Genomic DNA, 13,355 nt, shown 5'->3' with positions numbered 1-13,355 from the left:
AAGGTGGAGCTACTCGATTGTAGCTTTCACCTCCACTAGTTCCCCTAGGAGATGCACTGGTAGATTTGATAGTGTTTAAGTTATCACCTTCCACGGGTTTGGTAGATGAGGGTAAGTCCGAAGCCTCTCCCTCATCTAACGCACCCGTGTCTTTTACCTCTACACTAGGAGCCTTGGGAGGGGCCGGAGCCAAAAGCTCGGCAATCATCTTTTTCATGCTTTCCATTTGGGCTTCCATGGAGGACTTCAACGAATTGAAGTCTTCCACGGAGACCAACTTGGCGGCCCTTTCCGAGGGCTCCTCGTCCGGCATACTCTTAGGCGGTTAAGCCCGAAATAAGAGCCGAGGCTCTGATACCAATTGAAAGGATCGTATGCCGCACCTAGAGGGGGGGTGAATAGGTGCTAACCAATTTTTAGTTCTTTTTCAATTTAGGCTTGACACAAAAGGTAAATTCTCTAGATATGCAACTAAGTGAATTTACCTATATGACAAGGATATCAACTAAGCAAGGTATAGCTACACAATAGGAGATAGAGTGGGATAGAGGTAACCGAGAGTGGAGCACGCGATGACACGGAGATGATTCCCGTAGTTCCCTTCCTTTGCAAGAAGGTAAGTCTACGTTTGGAGGAGTGTGGTTGCTACGCAAGCCAAACCAACGCCCACGAAGGCTTCACTCGGATCTCCCGTGAGCAACGCCACGAAGGCCTAGCCCACTTCCACTAAGGGATTTCCTCGAGGCGGAAACCGGGCCTTTACAAAGTTCTTGGGGCACACATCCACAACCAAATTGGAGGCTCCCAAATCTGTAACAATACAACAATCAACAACAACACATCAACAACAAATCAACTAGGGAACCAAATAGGAACACTAGCATGAGATCCCTCAAACAAGAGAGGGGAAATGAAGAACGCTTCGGTGAGGATGTAGATCGGTGTCTTCTCCTTCGAATCTCCAAAGTTCAAGAGCTTTGGTTGGGGGAGGAAGGAGATCTTGCAAATCTTGTGTTTCTTGAGGTGGCTCTAATGGAGGTGGCTTGGCAGATTTCTTGTATAATAATTGAGCAAGCAACCAAGGTAGAAGAAGGGGGGTATTTATACCCCCTCTCAAAAATGAGCCGTTGCAGCTTCCGGGGGGCCGGATATTCCGGCCTAAGTAAGGGCCGGATAATCCGCCCCCCCGGATAATCCGGCCTACGGAACAAAACCGCGACAATATCCGGCCAAATGTCCGGCCCTATGCTAGAGAAGCTTTTCTTCCAGTCCTTAGCCAAATTCGGGGGGGGGATATTTCCAAAATATCCGGCCCGGATATTTCGCCCCGGTACAATACCGGACAATATCCGGGCAAATGTCCGGCCCCCATACTGAGCAGCTTTTCCTCGAAGACTTAGCCAAAAACAGGGGGCCGGATATTTCAACAATATCCGGCCCGGATTATCCGGCCTGGCCAACTTTTTCTGATAACTTTTGACAGACGATCAAATCCAACACACATGAATAAATATCTATGTAATCCCTGTACCACTTAATCAAACATTAGTGTATCACATATATTGACATCAAACACACAAAACATAATGTGAGAGATGTTCTTTCATTTGGGTCCCTCACCAACACCGCGGACAAATTCACTTGGTGGCAGGAGGACGTGAGATGCCACCGCGAGTCCTCCAGAGCACCTCCGATGGAGGTTGATTAACATCTCAAGGGTTGGAGTTTCTGCCTGCCAGCACTTTGAGTCGACCGCTGCACCTAGGCGATCGAGGATGAACTTCAAAGACCTGGAGCTTTCGATCTGCCCCAACTCCCTCCAAATCTGCATACTGCTTCGCCATACCCCCCTCGCCACCACGGCAGAGAGAGAGAGGGGGGGGGGGAGGGGGAAGAGAGCATGATAGTACTCCAGATGAAGAAAAGGACCAAACCAACTTGCTTATTGAAGAAGGCCTCGCCAGATCTGCCACCCACGTCTAGCCTCCACCTTGAAAGCTTGACGGAGAGCATCACCATCGACCGTACGACGCCGCGGGAAAAGCACCAGATAAATCTATCTACTGTAACATACATGTCAAATTTTCAATGCTTATATAATTCATTCTTGTAAGATAAAAATTATGTTAACCACACAAAACTTATCATCCTGTAGAGTGCAATAACATTGTTAAGAAACAATGTTTCCAAAATTTGCAGACTCCCCAACTCCCTCCAAATCTGCAGACTGCTTCGCCATACCACTTTGTCCCCTCGCCACCACAGCAGAGAGAGAGAGGGGAAGAGAGCATGATAGTACTCCAGATGAAGAAAAGGACCAAACCAACTTTCTTATTGAAGAAGCCTCGCCAGATCTGCCACCCACGTCTAGCCTCCACCTTGAAAGCTTTACGGAGAGCATCACCATCGACCGTACGGCGCCGTGGGAAAAGTACCAGATAAATCTATCTAGTGTGACATCTATGTCAAATTTTCAATGCTTATATAATTCGTTCTCGTAAGATGAAAATTATTTTAACCACACAAAACTTATCATCCCGTAGAGTGCAATAATATTGTTACAAAACAATGTTTCCAAATTTGTTACCAAAAATTGTTAGCTTTAATACATCTTCATTTTAAACACTGGATTGAAAACGGGGACATATGTGATGGAACAAGAGATTGTGTAGATCAAAATCTATGTTGTGTGACGTCGATGCCAATGCTTATAGTATTCGTTCTCATAAGTTTCAAAACATGTGAACCACATAAAAAATTATCATCCTAGAGGATTCGGAAACTATAAAGTAGAATGCAATAACATTGTTACAAAACAATGTTTCCAATCATTCCTCCAAGAGCTTGGGAAGATGGTATTATTGATAGAGATGCATAGCCTAAGCTCCTTCACTTGCTACAACCCCCGCCGAGGGTCCCATCTCCTCGGCGGCACGCATGCCTTCCACGCTCGCGAATCAGCGATCTCGTTGCCGTAGTTCGAGGAGGGACGCGTGTCGCGGGTCTCTCCATCGTCTCTAGCATTGGCTACGCAGGGGTTAGCGCTCTCCCCGCCGTCAGTATTCGCGGCTCGCGAAGCCCCGCTACTTCTGACACCGGCCGAGCGGCTGCAACATCGTTGTAGCCTCGTAGGCCTCTCCGCCATGGCTTCCACCTCCTCTCCCGGGAGAAACGAGAACTACATAAATGAAATTCAGAAAGGAAAAAATAACACTCAAAGGCTCCTTCGTTGACTGAGCTCACACGTGACAGACACACCATAGAGGAACGAGGCTTGCTCCAGTACAACCTCCTCCCTCAAACTTAGTTTCGGTTTACGGGTAATTTGCCTATTAATTAATTAACCCATATCCAAACCAGCGGTGCTATACGTATAATAATTTGCGTCCGACTCCTGTACAATCCTACAACCGCGCGAGCGTCATTCATCTACCAAGTAGCTAATGCGCACCTGCAGCCGAACCAAGCTGCTGGCCGAGGCAGCGAGCACGACCGCGCAGCAGGGCATCACATACACGCCTGTTCGGTAGCGCGTAGAGAACTGCGGCCTATCCCATCCTTCAATTCAGCATCTCCGCGGCGTTGTCCTTGTGGCCGCCTGCAGAAAAGATGGATACGGTAAGCCGGGCAGCGGCGTTCATTGAGGCGACATGATGGAACAGTGAGCTGGGCTGGGGAGTCCACTGAAGGAGGTGAGCAGTGAGCTGGTTGGCCTCGGGCTACAATGGGCACCAGCATGCAGAGCAACAGCCGATCGCTGGAAGAACGATGATGCCATGGATGGCATGCAATCTTCCTCCAGTCCCATGTTCTCCCAAGCGATGCCAGCCACAAGACCAAAATCAAGGTTGATCGGAGTCGGTAGATGGTAGGTTTGGGCTTCACTTGATCACGGGTGAGAGGATAAATTAGCATAGAGCCATAACTATCATAAGGTGAAGCCGTGGAGAAAACATCATAAGACGAGGCATGAATTATCGTGTGTGAAGCGATTTCGTATCCAAGTATAGATATACCGTATACTGCAGTCATTCGGGTTTTGTACGGGCTAAGTATACCCGTTTAGTTTTTTAAAAGGACATCATGCCCTTAATTGCGGAGGGGTATAGAGCAATCTCAGTCGTCTTTGTGTTCGAGTTTATCTGAGTTTCGGGGGAGGGGGTTGTACTGGAGCAAACACCTTCTATAATATGTACCATTGCGGTTTACAAATTCCTAGTGAGTACCATTTGATGCAATATCCACAAGTGAACATGTTTCATAACTTTTCACATTAGTAGAATGTGTTATGAAATGGAGAATATGAATGCATGTTTGAGTAATGAGTATGACATAACAGGAGAGCATTCAGTAACCCAATCAGTAGGAACCTTATAAGTTTAAAGTGCAGCTACTAAGTGTCAGCATACATAATTAGTCATACCCAAATGGAATTGACTGAATCGTTTATTTCAATAAAGTCAAGTTACATGATGACTAAAATTTGCTACAAAAAAAAAGCAGATATGCATGAGAAGCACAAGAAAAATAAAAATAAAAGATTAACCTAATCTGCTGCTCTATTGTTTAATCTGTTCACAACTCACAAGTCACAACCCAAGAGTCCTATTGCAAAGACACCAGTATGCATGATTTCTGTGGTCTTTACTCTGCGAGTAGCATTGATGATTAGTCAATGACTCTGTCTATGTGAACAAGGGAACATATGGAAGATATGGATTGTATCGCTCATCAAAAGGATCTTTGAGATTGTGGATAACACGAACTTTCCCGCGATCCATGTCATACGACAGTAGCAAATTCTCACCATTCAAAATAATGAAAATCAGGTTGCAGTCCGGATGAATTGCAATCAAACTATAGTTTCGTGAAAGCCTGAATCCCTTATGTCCGAAAAGCTTGGAAGTGCTGATATTGTACTTGAAGATCCATTTACCGCTGTGATGGCTGTCTAGGATCCAGACTGATAGTGTGGAGGCATCTCTGTCCCTAGCATTCACATAATGCAAGCGGCCCTGAGATTGGCCAATTAGAGCTTCATTTGAGACAAGAGAGATCTCAACAGCCATAGTTTCCAGCAAAGGAATGGTCTTCCATGTCTTCCCCTCCTTGTCCACGGTAACTACCGCCGAATCATAGGATTTGAAATACAGCATGCCATTGAGAAAGACGCTTCTGTCGTACAACATAATTTCTTGGGACCAACCATTCTCCTTGTGACTCCACTCACCTGCTTCCGACGAGTATATCTCCACGTCAGTGATGCAATCATCCACATCCTCTAGAATGGAGAAGACATGGAAGCGGGATGAGATGGCCGGATCGAAGCACAAACGTCTTGCAAAGACCTCGTTGTGGCGGCCGGAATCAGGCAAGATTAGCCATTTCTCTGTAGCTGGGTTGCACACCACGTAATTGCGTTCATTGCTGGTGCTATCCTTGGAACAGAGGCATAGGAGGAGGCCATTGCAGCAGTCTACGGGCCTAACAGTCCTATAGCCGGGCAAGAAGGACAATGATGGGTCAGAAACATGCCGCTCCTGTCCTCCCAAGGTACTGTCGAAACGGGGGCCGTCGCCCTGGCTAATGTGGCGGCTGAAGAAGCCGGAGAGAGTCTGTGGGAGCTTCTTGCGGTGGGCGCGGTGGCTGATGAGGCCGTGCCAGTACCGAGAGACGCACTTGGAACGGCAGACGGATTTGACCGGGAGACGGGAGAAAATCTCCACGAGGAGGTCGTCCGTGAGGTCGGCAAGGGAGCTGCCCATCTTGTTGTAGTGATCCATCCGTGGAGGCTGGCCAATCTGAGGAATACATGACAGATATTACAGATCCGTGGAGCGAAAAAGGAAGTGGAAGATAATCAGGGAAATAAAGGCATCAAGCGTACCACTTGTGGGCTCTCTGGTGGCCGCAGAAGGCTCAATGTGGTTGGGCATTCGCCGGCGCCGGCCATGGAACTACGCCATGTAGTGGAGTAGTGGGACTGTCGTGGAGGAGTCGGGGGAGACAGGAGACGACGGATTATCAGTGGCGGCTTCCGTTGGGCGTGAGGCGTTGCCCAAAAAGTGGATCCTGATTTGACCGAAGCTCGGCAAAAATATCTTAGAGCAAAAAAGGGCAACTCCTCTATTTCATCCATTCAAAGGAAACAAATTATCAGGTAAAAAAAGGACAAATTATCCAGTTTGTAGTGGGAGTAGAGTTTTGACTCCTATAGTCCTATGGGCATATGCTCCTGGGATAACAATAAATTCAAAATAAATTAACATAAAATTAATTTCTATAAAATTTTGTTTACTTGTACTACCTCTGTACGGATTTAATCGACGCATGGATATGAAGCAAATGAACTAGCTGCGGTTGTAATCAAAGTCAATTAAATAAGAACGGAGAGAGTATTTGTTACTATGGTCTGTATTCATGCAAATTTGCATAAAAAAATCTCCGTTAAAAGAACAAGTTCAGTGCTCTAAATAAGCAATGAATATGGCACTTAATTTTCCTTTTTAGCGCATATCACAATATTTGTGTTTTCTCCATTAATAGTTGCAGACGACCAAGGAAAACATGTATGAGTCTATTTCTTTCATACTTTTAAACATTCATTGAACTATTTTCCAAATGCATGAGCATATGCTCTCGAGAGCCGAGTTGGATTTCTGGTTTGCCATCTCTTTTCACCCACACAAGCGCAACCCAAGCATACCATTATACCACAATGAATTTAACCTTTTGAAACTGAATATCGTTTCTGAACTTATACACACTCCATAAAGCAGCAGCCGTAACCATTTTAAATACAGCCATTTAGCAATCATGATCAACTTGCAATTGTTAGAAGTATAATATGTAGGGGTGTATACTAAGACTAGAAGTTATCATCTTGTACTACAAATCTATCTCCCCCCTTGTACCTCTATATATACTCCACGATGATCCAAGCAATAAACACACAATTCTAGGGTTCTACAATTTCAATAGCACGGCAGGGCCATCATCACCACGCGCGGAGGAGGCAAGATCCGATCTGCAACGTTTTCGCGTGGCAGGTTCGGTGCGGTGGATCGCACGAGCTGACTACGGCCCCGGCCAGCAGCTTCGTGTGATTCGCCGCACAAAACCTAAAATCCACGGAAAAAACGCGCAATTTTTTTGCGTCTTCGGCGAATATGGCTACACCATATACAACGACTACGACATCGACCACACCTACATCACGATCGGCTACCTTGACATCGACATCAAGAACACGTCTACGACAACTTAAGAACTCCAGTCAACAGCGTCCGCGTCGTCACATGCGCCCACGACACTCCTGTCGTGACTGCGGGAGGAAAGAGAAGGAACCAGAAGGGGACGGGACGCTGATGATGACAAGGAGGAGAAGCGACGGGAGCGCGAGACTTCAAATCCAATCGCAAGCGTCCGCTTCACTCCCGCTACGACTGAGGAGATGTTAGAAGTATAATATGTATGGGTGTATACGTAAGACTAGGAGTCATCATCTTGTACTACAAATCTATCTCCTCCTCTTGTACCTCTATATATACCCGAGGGTCCAAGCAATAAACACATAATTCTAGGGTTCTACAATTTCAATAGCAATGCTTCGAAAGAGGTTAGCACACAATTCACGTGATCCAACAAATGCAGCCACTACTTCCTTCCCATTAATCTCTATTGGTGGAAAATCCCTTTGTTCCGGCCACTTATTTCTTCCCTTAGTTTCATACTTATTATTTCATCCATTCTACTCTCTCCATCCTATAAAGGTTATCTAAAATTTATTAAAATTTGAATGTATCTAGATACTAAATAGCATCTAGATACATCTAAATTTCGATTAATCTGAGACAACCTTCATAGAATAAAGAAAGTAGAAAGGATGTTTTAATTTAGTCTAAAGTTAATTATATATACACTGATTACATACATTCAAATTTTGACAAATCTAAAATATATTTTCTCGGATGGATGGAGTATTATATTTTCATTTGGCCACACTATCCTAAAGGTTTTCACATTGCCTGGTCTGGACTCTGCCTTTTTTCCCCTTTCCTTCTGGAGCCGCAAAGAATGTTGAGTAGTAGAGAAATCTAGCCGTACAAAGGCGTAGATTAAAGTTCTAATTCTGGTAACATGTTGAACATATAGTGATGGAGATTTTGTGTGTAAAGTGCATTTCTGTGTTTGAGATCAAAGACTGTACAAACAAGTATATGCACTTGTTGACGTATCAGATGATCTACATCGTGGCAGGCCAGTTGATAGACAAGATAACCAAATTAACAAGTAAACGTGTTTGGCCCGTCTAGCAGGTTATGTAACAAGATAACCATTTGGAACAGTAATCACAATCCCATTTGAGACCGCACGGTACGTTAACACGTCCACAATTCACTAGTCAATCTGACGAACTGCCGTACGAAACAACCTAACAATACAATATTCATACCTAGTACGGCAAGGCTACTACAAAAACGATGTGCACACAATAATTCCAAAGGCAGGCAAGCAACAAAGCCAAACTCATCAGGAGTCAGTAACAGAGTGAGAAGCTCTAAGGGGAGCTAAAATGGCCACCATCAGAGCTCTAGCCACCATGGCCGTCTTCCTCCTGGTCACGCTCTCCATGTCTCACATCGCCTCCTCACTTCGCCCCGGCCTCGGCGTCTGCCGCGCCAGCGGCTATCTCCCAGGCAAGTCTGGCCACTGCGAGAAGAGTAATGACCCGGACAGCTGTGAGGACGGTAAGAGATACCCACAGTACCACTGCTCGCCGCCGGTCACCTCGACCACCAAGGCCGTCCTTACACTCAACAGCTTTAAGAAGGGCAAGGATGGTGGTGGTCCGTCGGAGTGTGACAAATCCTACCACAGCGACAAGGAGCTAGTCATCGCGCTCTCCACCGGTTGGTTCAAGAACATGGCACGCTGCGGCCACCGCATCAAGATCACCGCCAACGGCAACTCCGTGTACGCTAAGGTGGTGGACGAGTGCGACTCTGTCTATGGTTGTGATGACGAGCACAACTACGAACCGCCATGCGCCAACAACATCGTCGACGCCTCGCCAGCTGTGTGGAACGCCCTGGGGCTCGACCAGAACGTCGGTATGGAAGATATCACCTGGTCAGAGGATTAAACAGGAGAGCTGCAGAGCAGGCAAACAAGAGCAGTCAGCACGAGATGTAAAATAATGTACAGAGTTACTGCAGGAAGATACATTGTCCATGTAAATATGATTTCGCTTTAGTATATAATTTCCATTGAATAACTTAGAGGGACTTCTAGTACGTTATCAGAAAAGAGGGATTACACAGATACCATGTCTCTCGCTGATTTTGGGAAGTACGTTCACCAGAGAATCTATTGAACTACTCCGTACTTTGCAATGCATGGACAAACCCCAAACTTCCAATGCCTTTATCTTAAACTGGAATTAGTGACTCTATGCAGGGTGTAAAATATCAAGACATCTTGTGACAAGGCGCAATCTCGAAAATCTTTTCATAGACAGCAACAATTAAAGAAGTTGAGCCTCGCGTCAACGGATCAGGCGGGATGGGCAGCCAGGTCGCCCCAGGCATCCTCTGTCCCAGGTGTCCATGGCAATGGTAGAGGCAAATTGCCAAATGCCGCCAATGTGGGATCCGATCAGAGCAGAAGATGGGGGTTCGCGCAGGGATCGCATTGCGGCAACCTCGTTGCTGGTTCTCAGTCATCAAGCCTTGCTAATGGAGAAGACTTTGCAAGTGCTGGTGGCAGAGAAGAAGGAGGACTGAGGCTTCGGCCTCATGAACAAGCTTTTGGGAATTTTGATAGCATTTCTGAGTCTGGGCGTTTAGCCGTTGACAAAAGTCCAAGCGAAGAAGGAATAGATTACTTTTGGAGTTCCTTTTGTTGTGAGAGAGATGAGGTGGAAAGCTTCTACAGACAGCTGTGGCATATTCCTCCGAATCTCACCAAACCACCTCCAGGGCAGCGCCGTCCTTGTACAAAAAGGGGGGATTCTAGGGTTCACCTCTCCCCCTTCAGACCGCCGCCACCACTCCCTCCTGATCGTCCTGGTTTGGTGGTGCTGGGTGTTGAGGACTTCGAGCAGGAGGAGCTTCTGATCATGGCGGATCGTGGGAGAGGTCGTGGCCGTGGTAATAATGGTAGAGGGGATCGACAGCAGCAGCAGAATCAGCAATTCCAACCAGATTTCACCCAGATGCAAGGTTACCCCTTCCCACCTCAAGCTCCTTATGGATTCATGCCTGGTGCTATGCCTCCACCTTGGTTTGGAGGTCCCTTTCCTCCATATCCTCAACAGCCTTTTGGCATGCAACAAAACCAGTGGGTGAACCCGCAACAGAATGGTGGTCAGGGTCAACAAGCTTCTGGAGATTATGGTGGGAGAAACAAGAATCAACAAGGAAGGTTCCAGCAGAAGAAGAAAGGTCCAGCTCAAGCAGAGTCTTCTGGCTCTAATTCTCTGAATTATGCAGACACCATCTGTGAAGGGTGTGAAGAACCAGGGCATCTGAAAGCTGCTTGCTCCAAAGGGGCCTGTTGTTTCATCTGCAAAGCCAGTAATCATGCTGTGGATGACTGCCCAGTGCTCAAGAGACCTCATCAGATTGCTAGATATATAGGAAGTTCTGCTAATGGTCTTGGCTTTTATCACATTGAAGCTCCTGAAGTAAGTGTCAATCCCATCAGCTCTACAAGGAACTGTGGAGTGGTGACTATTGAGGATGGTGAGATTGGCAGGGAAGACCTTGGAAGAGAATTCTCAAACATCTATAAGACAAATTGGCCCTGGCAGATTAGGGAACTTGGAGATTGGTCTTACCTGGTGAAATTCCCACCACATATCCCTGTGGAGCAAGTGATTGGGTACCCCAGGTTTGGACTGGCAAAAGAAGGGGTCACTGTCTCAGTTACTAAGTGGTTTGATGACCCAGAACCTGTGGAGACTTTGGCAGAAACTTGGATTCAGATAAGGGGACTGCTGCCTCCATGGTGTGAATGGAACATTATTGACCAAGCTGTATCTGTGTGTGGTCTGTTGAAAAAGGTGGATTGGCAAAGCATCTTCAAGAACTGTGTTGAGGTAGTTAGGGTGGAAATTCTTTGCAGAGATCCCAACAGAATCCCAGCTGGTAGGCTCTTTAATTTCCATGGGAAGCTCTTCCAACTACAGTTCACTGCTGAGTTGCCAAATGTAGCTGGGGCTCAGAGAGACCTGCCTACTGGACAAGATAATGGCAATATAGGTGGAGGGACTGGAATGGAAACAGTGGAATGGACACTGATGGGAGATCTGAGGCAAATAGAAACACCACAAACTCTCAATCCAGTGGTGGTTCTAATCATCAGGTGGAAACTAGAACTGCAAACCATGGGAGACAGATTGCTATGCTAGCTGCTGACACATCTGATGAAGTGATTCCTGGCTGTGAGGTATACAAGCTGCTGATGGAGAAAGGTGCTATTGGAACTGATGGACAATTCATCTGGGATACTTCCAACAATGCTGATGACAGTGTGAGATCTGAAGTTACAAGCTTCTGGAATGAGGATGGTCTATCTTTTGCTGATAGGATGGAAGAAGCTGCTATAGAACAGCTCAGTCTGCCTGAAGACATCATGCCAGCTTTTCATGATCTGATGAAAGATAGAGAAGATCAAGGTGCTGGGAAGAAACAAAAGAAGTCTTGGGGCCCTGTGCAACCTAGTAGACAGAGTGACATGATTGACAGATCAAAAAATGTGATGGATAAAGCTATGGAGTTGAAGGAGAGGAAGAATACTCTTGGAGCTGCTTCAAAAATGTCATGTATAATCAGATCCAATCCTTTCCATGATCTGCAAGTAGAAGAGTTAGGTGATATGGCTAGGAAAATAGGGATCCATGTTGATACTGATGCAGTAGATGTTACAATGGAATCTGATAGTTTAGGTATACCTAAAATTCAGTTGGTTCCTTCTGATGAGATTCTAGATTCTATGATAGATGTAGATGTGTTGTCAAGTGCTGAGTGTCCAAGAACTCCTGATCAGTATAATACAGATCATGAGTTTGATGATAGAGGTGAGAATGTGTGGGTTCATGTGACTAGGAAAAAACGGGGCAAGCACCCCCAGGAAGTCATTTAGATGAAGTGTGGTTTCTGGAATGGTAGAGGGATTCAAGCCCTGGGTAGACAGAGGTATATAGATGAAAACCTTGTTCCTCTACAACTAGACTACATTGGCTTTCAAGAAACAAAAAAACAACAATTTAGCAATTCCTTTCTCAAATGTGTGTTAGGGAATAGAAACTTTGCTTGGAATCATCTTCCTGCACTTGGATCTGCAGGAGGGATTTTAGTGGGCTTAAATCTTGATCTTTTTGACATTGTAGCTTGGGATGTTAGAAACTTTTCTGTTAGTGTCATTGTTAGGAACAAGATAAATGATATAACTGTTAGAATTACCACTGTTTATGGTTCTCCTTATGAAGAAAAAAAGGATGCCTTTATATCTGAACTTCATGAGCTCTTTCTTCATTGGGAAGGTCCTGCCATTATTGGTGGTGATTTCAATCTTGTTAGATCCCAGTCAGATAAAAGTAATGGTACTATTGATCATAGATGGGCAGATAAATTCAATGCATGGATAGATATCTGGGCTCTGGTAGAGATTGGGCTAACTGGTAGAGCTTTTACTTGGGCCAATAATCAGGAAAATTTGATCATGAGTAGAATTGACAGGATTTTCTGTACAACTGAGTTTGAAGAAATTTTCCCTTTAGCTCATGCCAGAGCTTTACCTAGAATAGGAAGTGATCATACCCCCATCATTTGGGACTCTGGCTGTAGCCAGGTTCCAAAGAAAAGTGGTTTTAAGTTTGAGAAATGGTGGCTATCTAGGCCTGACTTTAAGGATTTAGTGATTAAAGCTTGGAGTTTGGACAGGGGTAATAAATCTGCAATTGATAGTTGGCATGATAAGTGTAAGTATTTTAGGAAATTAGCTAGGGGGTGGAGTGCTAATTTAGAAGCTGATATTAGGAAGCACAAAAAAATCTTATGGAGGAATATGATTCCTTAGATATTTCTGCTGAAACCCAGCCTTTAGATGATAACAGTAGGAAAAGGTTAGAGGATATTCTCACTGAGCTTGTCGTTGCCTAATCGACGGTACCCCGGAGGAGGGATCCTCACGAGGGGGAGAAGAAGTAGGGGCCATAGGGCGGAGTGCTCTCGGGACGGTGGTACGCGATTTACCCAGCTTCGGAACACCTGCACGATGACAGGGCCTACTGCTGCTTGTCTGGAATTATCTGGACGCTTTCGCGTTGTTACAATGAGTTGTGATTGTCT

The 13,355-nt window shown here is 45.6% G+C and overlaps 2 protein-coding genes across 2 annotated transcripts; one reads left to right on the top strand and one right to left on the bottom strand.

Moving 5' to 3' along the window:
• Positions 1–4,685: 4,685 nt before the first annotated feature.
• LOC124695777 (F-box protein At5g07610-like) lies at positions 4,686–5,953 on the bottom strand. The gene is made up of 2 exons (XM_047228593.1): positions 5,888–5,953; positions 4,686–5,801 (listed from the first exon to the last, which is right to left on the bottom strand). Exons 1-2 carry the CDS (start codon positions 5,951–5,953, stop codon positions 4,686–4,688), a joined length of 1,182 nt encoding a protein of 393 aa, XP_047084549.1.
• Positions 5,954–8,575: 2,622 nt separating this feature from the next.
• LOC124695776 (putative ripening-related protein 5) lies at positions 8,576–9,145 on the top strand. Its single transcript, XM_047228592.1, has one exon. It carries the CDS (start codon positions 8,576–8,578, stop codon positions 9,143–9,145), a length of 570 nt encoding a protein of 189 aa, XP_047084548.1.
• The last annotated feature ends 4,210 nt before the right edge of the window (positions 9,146–13,355 follow it).

This window comes from Lolium rigidum, chromosome 3, assembly GCF_022539505.1.
Source record: "Lolium rigidum isolate FL_2022 chromosome 3, APGP_CSIRO_Lrig_0.1, whole genome shotgun sequence".
Lineage (NCBI taxonomy): Eukaryota > Viridiplantae > Streptophyta > Magnoliopsida > Poales > Poaceae > Lolium > Lolium rigidum.
Note: the sequence above shows the minus strand (reverse complement) of the source record. Positions and strands in the feature narration are given on the sequence as shown.

Excerpts from the sequence above, each read along its gene's own strand:
- LOC124695777 (XM_047228593.1), bottom strand. The coding sequence starts at position 5,953 with ATGGCCGGCGCCGGCGAATGCCCAACCACATTGAGCCTTCTGCGGCCA. Across the intron at positions 5,802-5,887 it reads CACCAGAGAGCCCACAAGTG|ATTGGCCAGCCTCCACGGAT; the intron begins GTACGCTTGATG and ends TGTATTCCTCAG.
- LOC124695776 (XM_047228592.1), top strand. The coding sequence starts at position 8,576 with ATGGCCACCATCAGAGCTCTAGCCACCATGGCCGTCTTCCTCCTGGTC.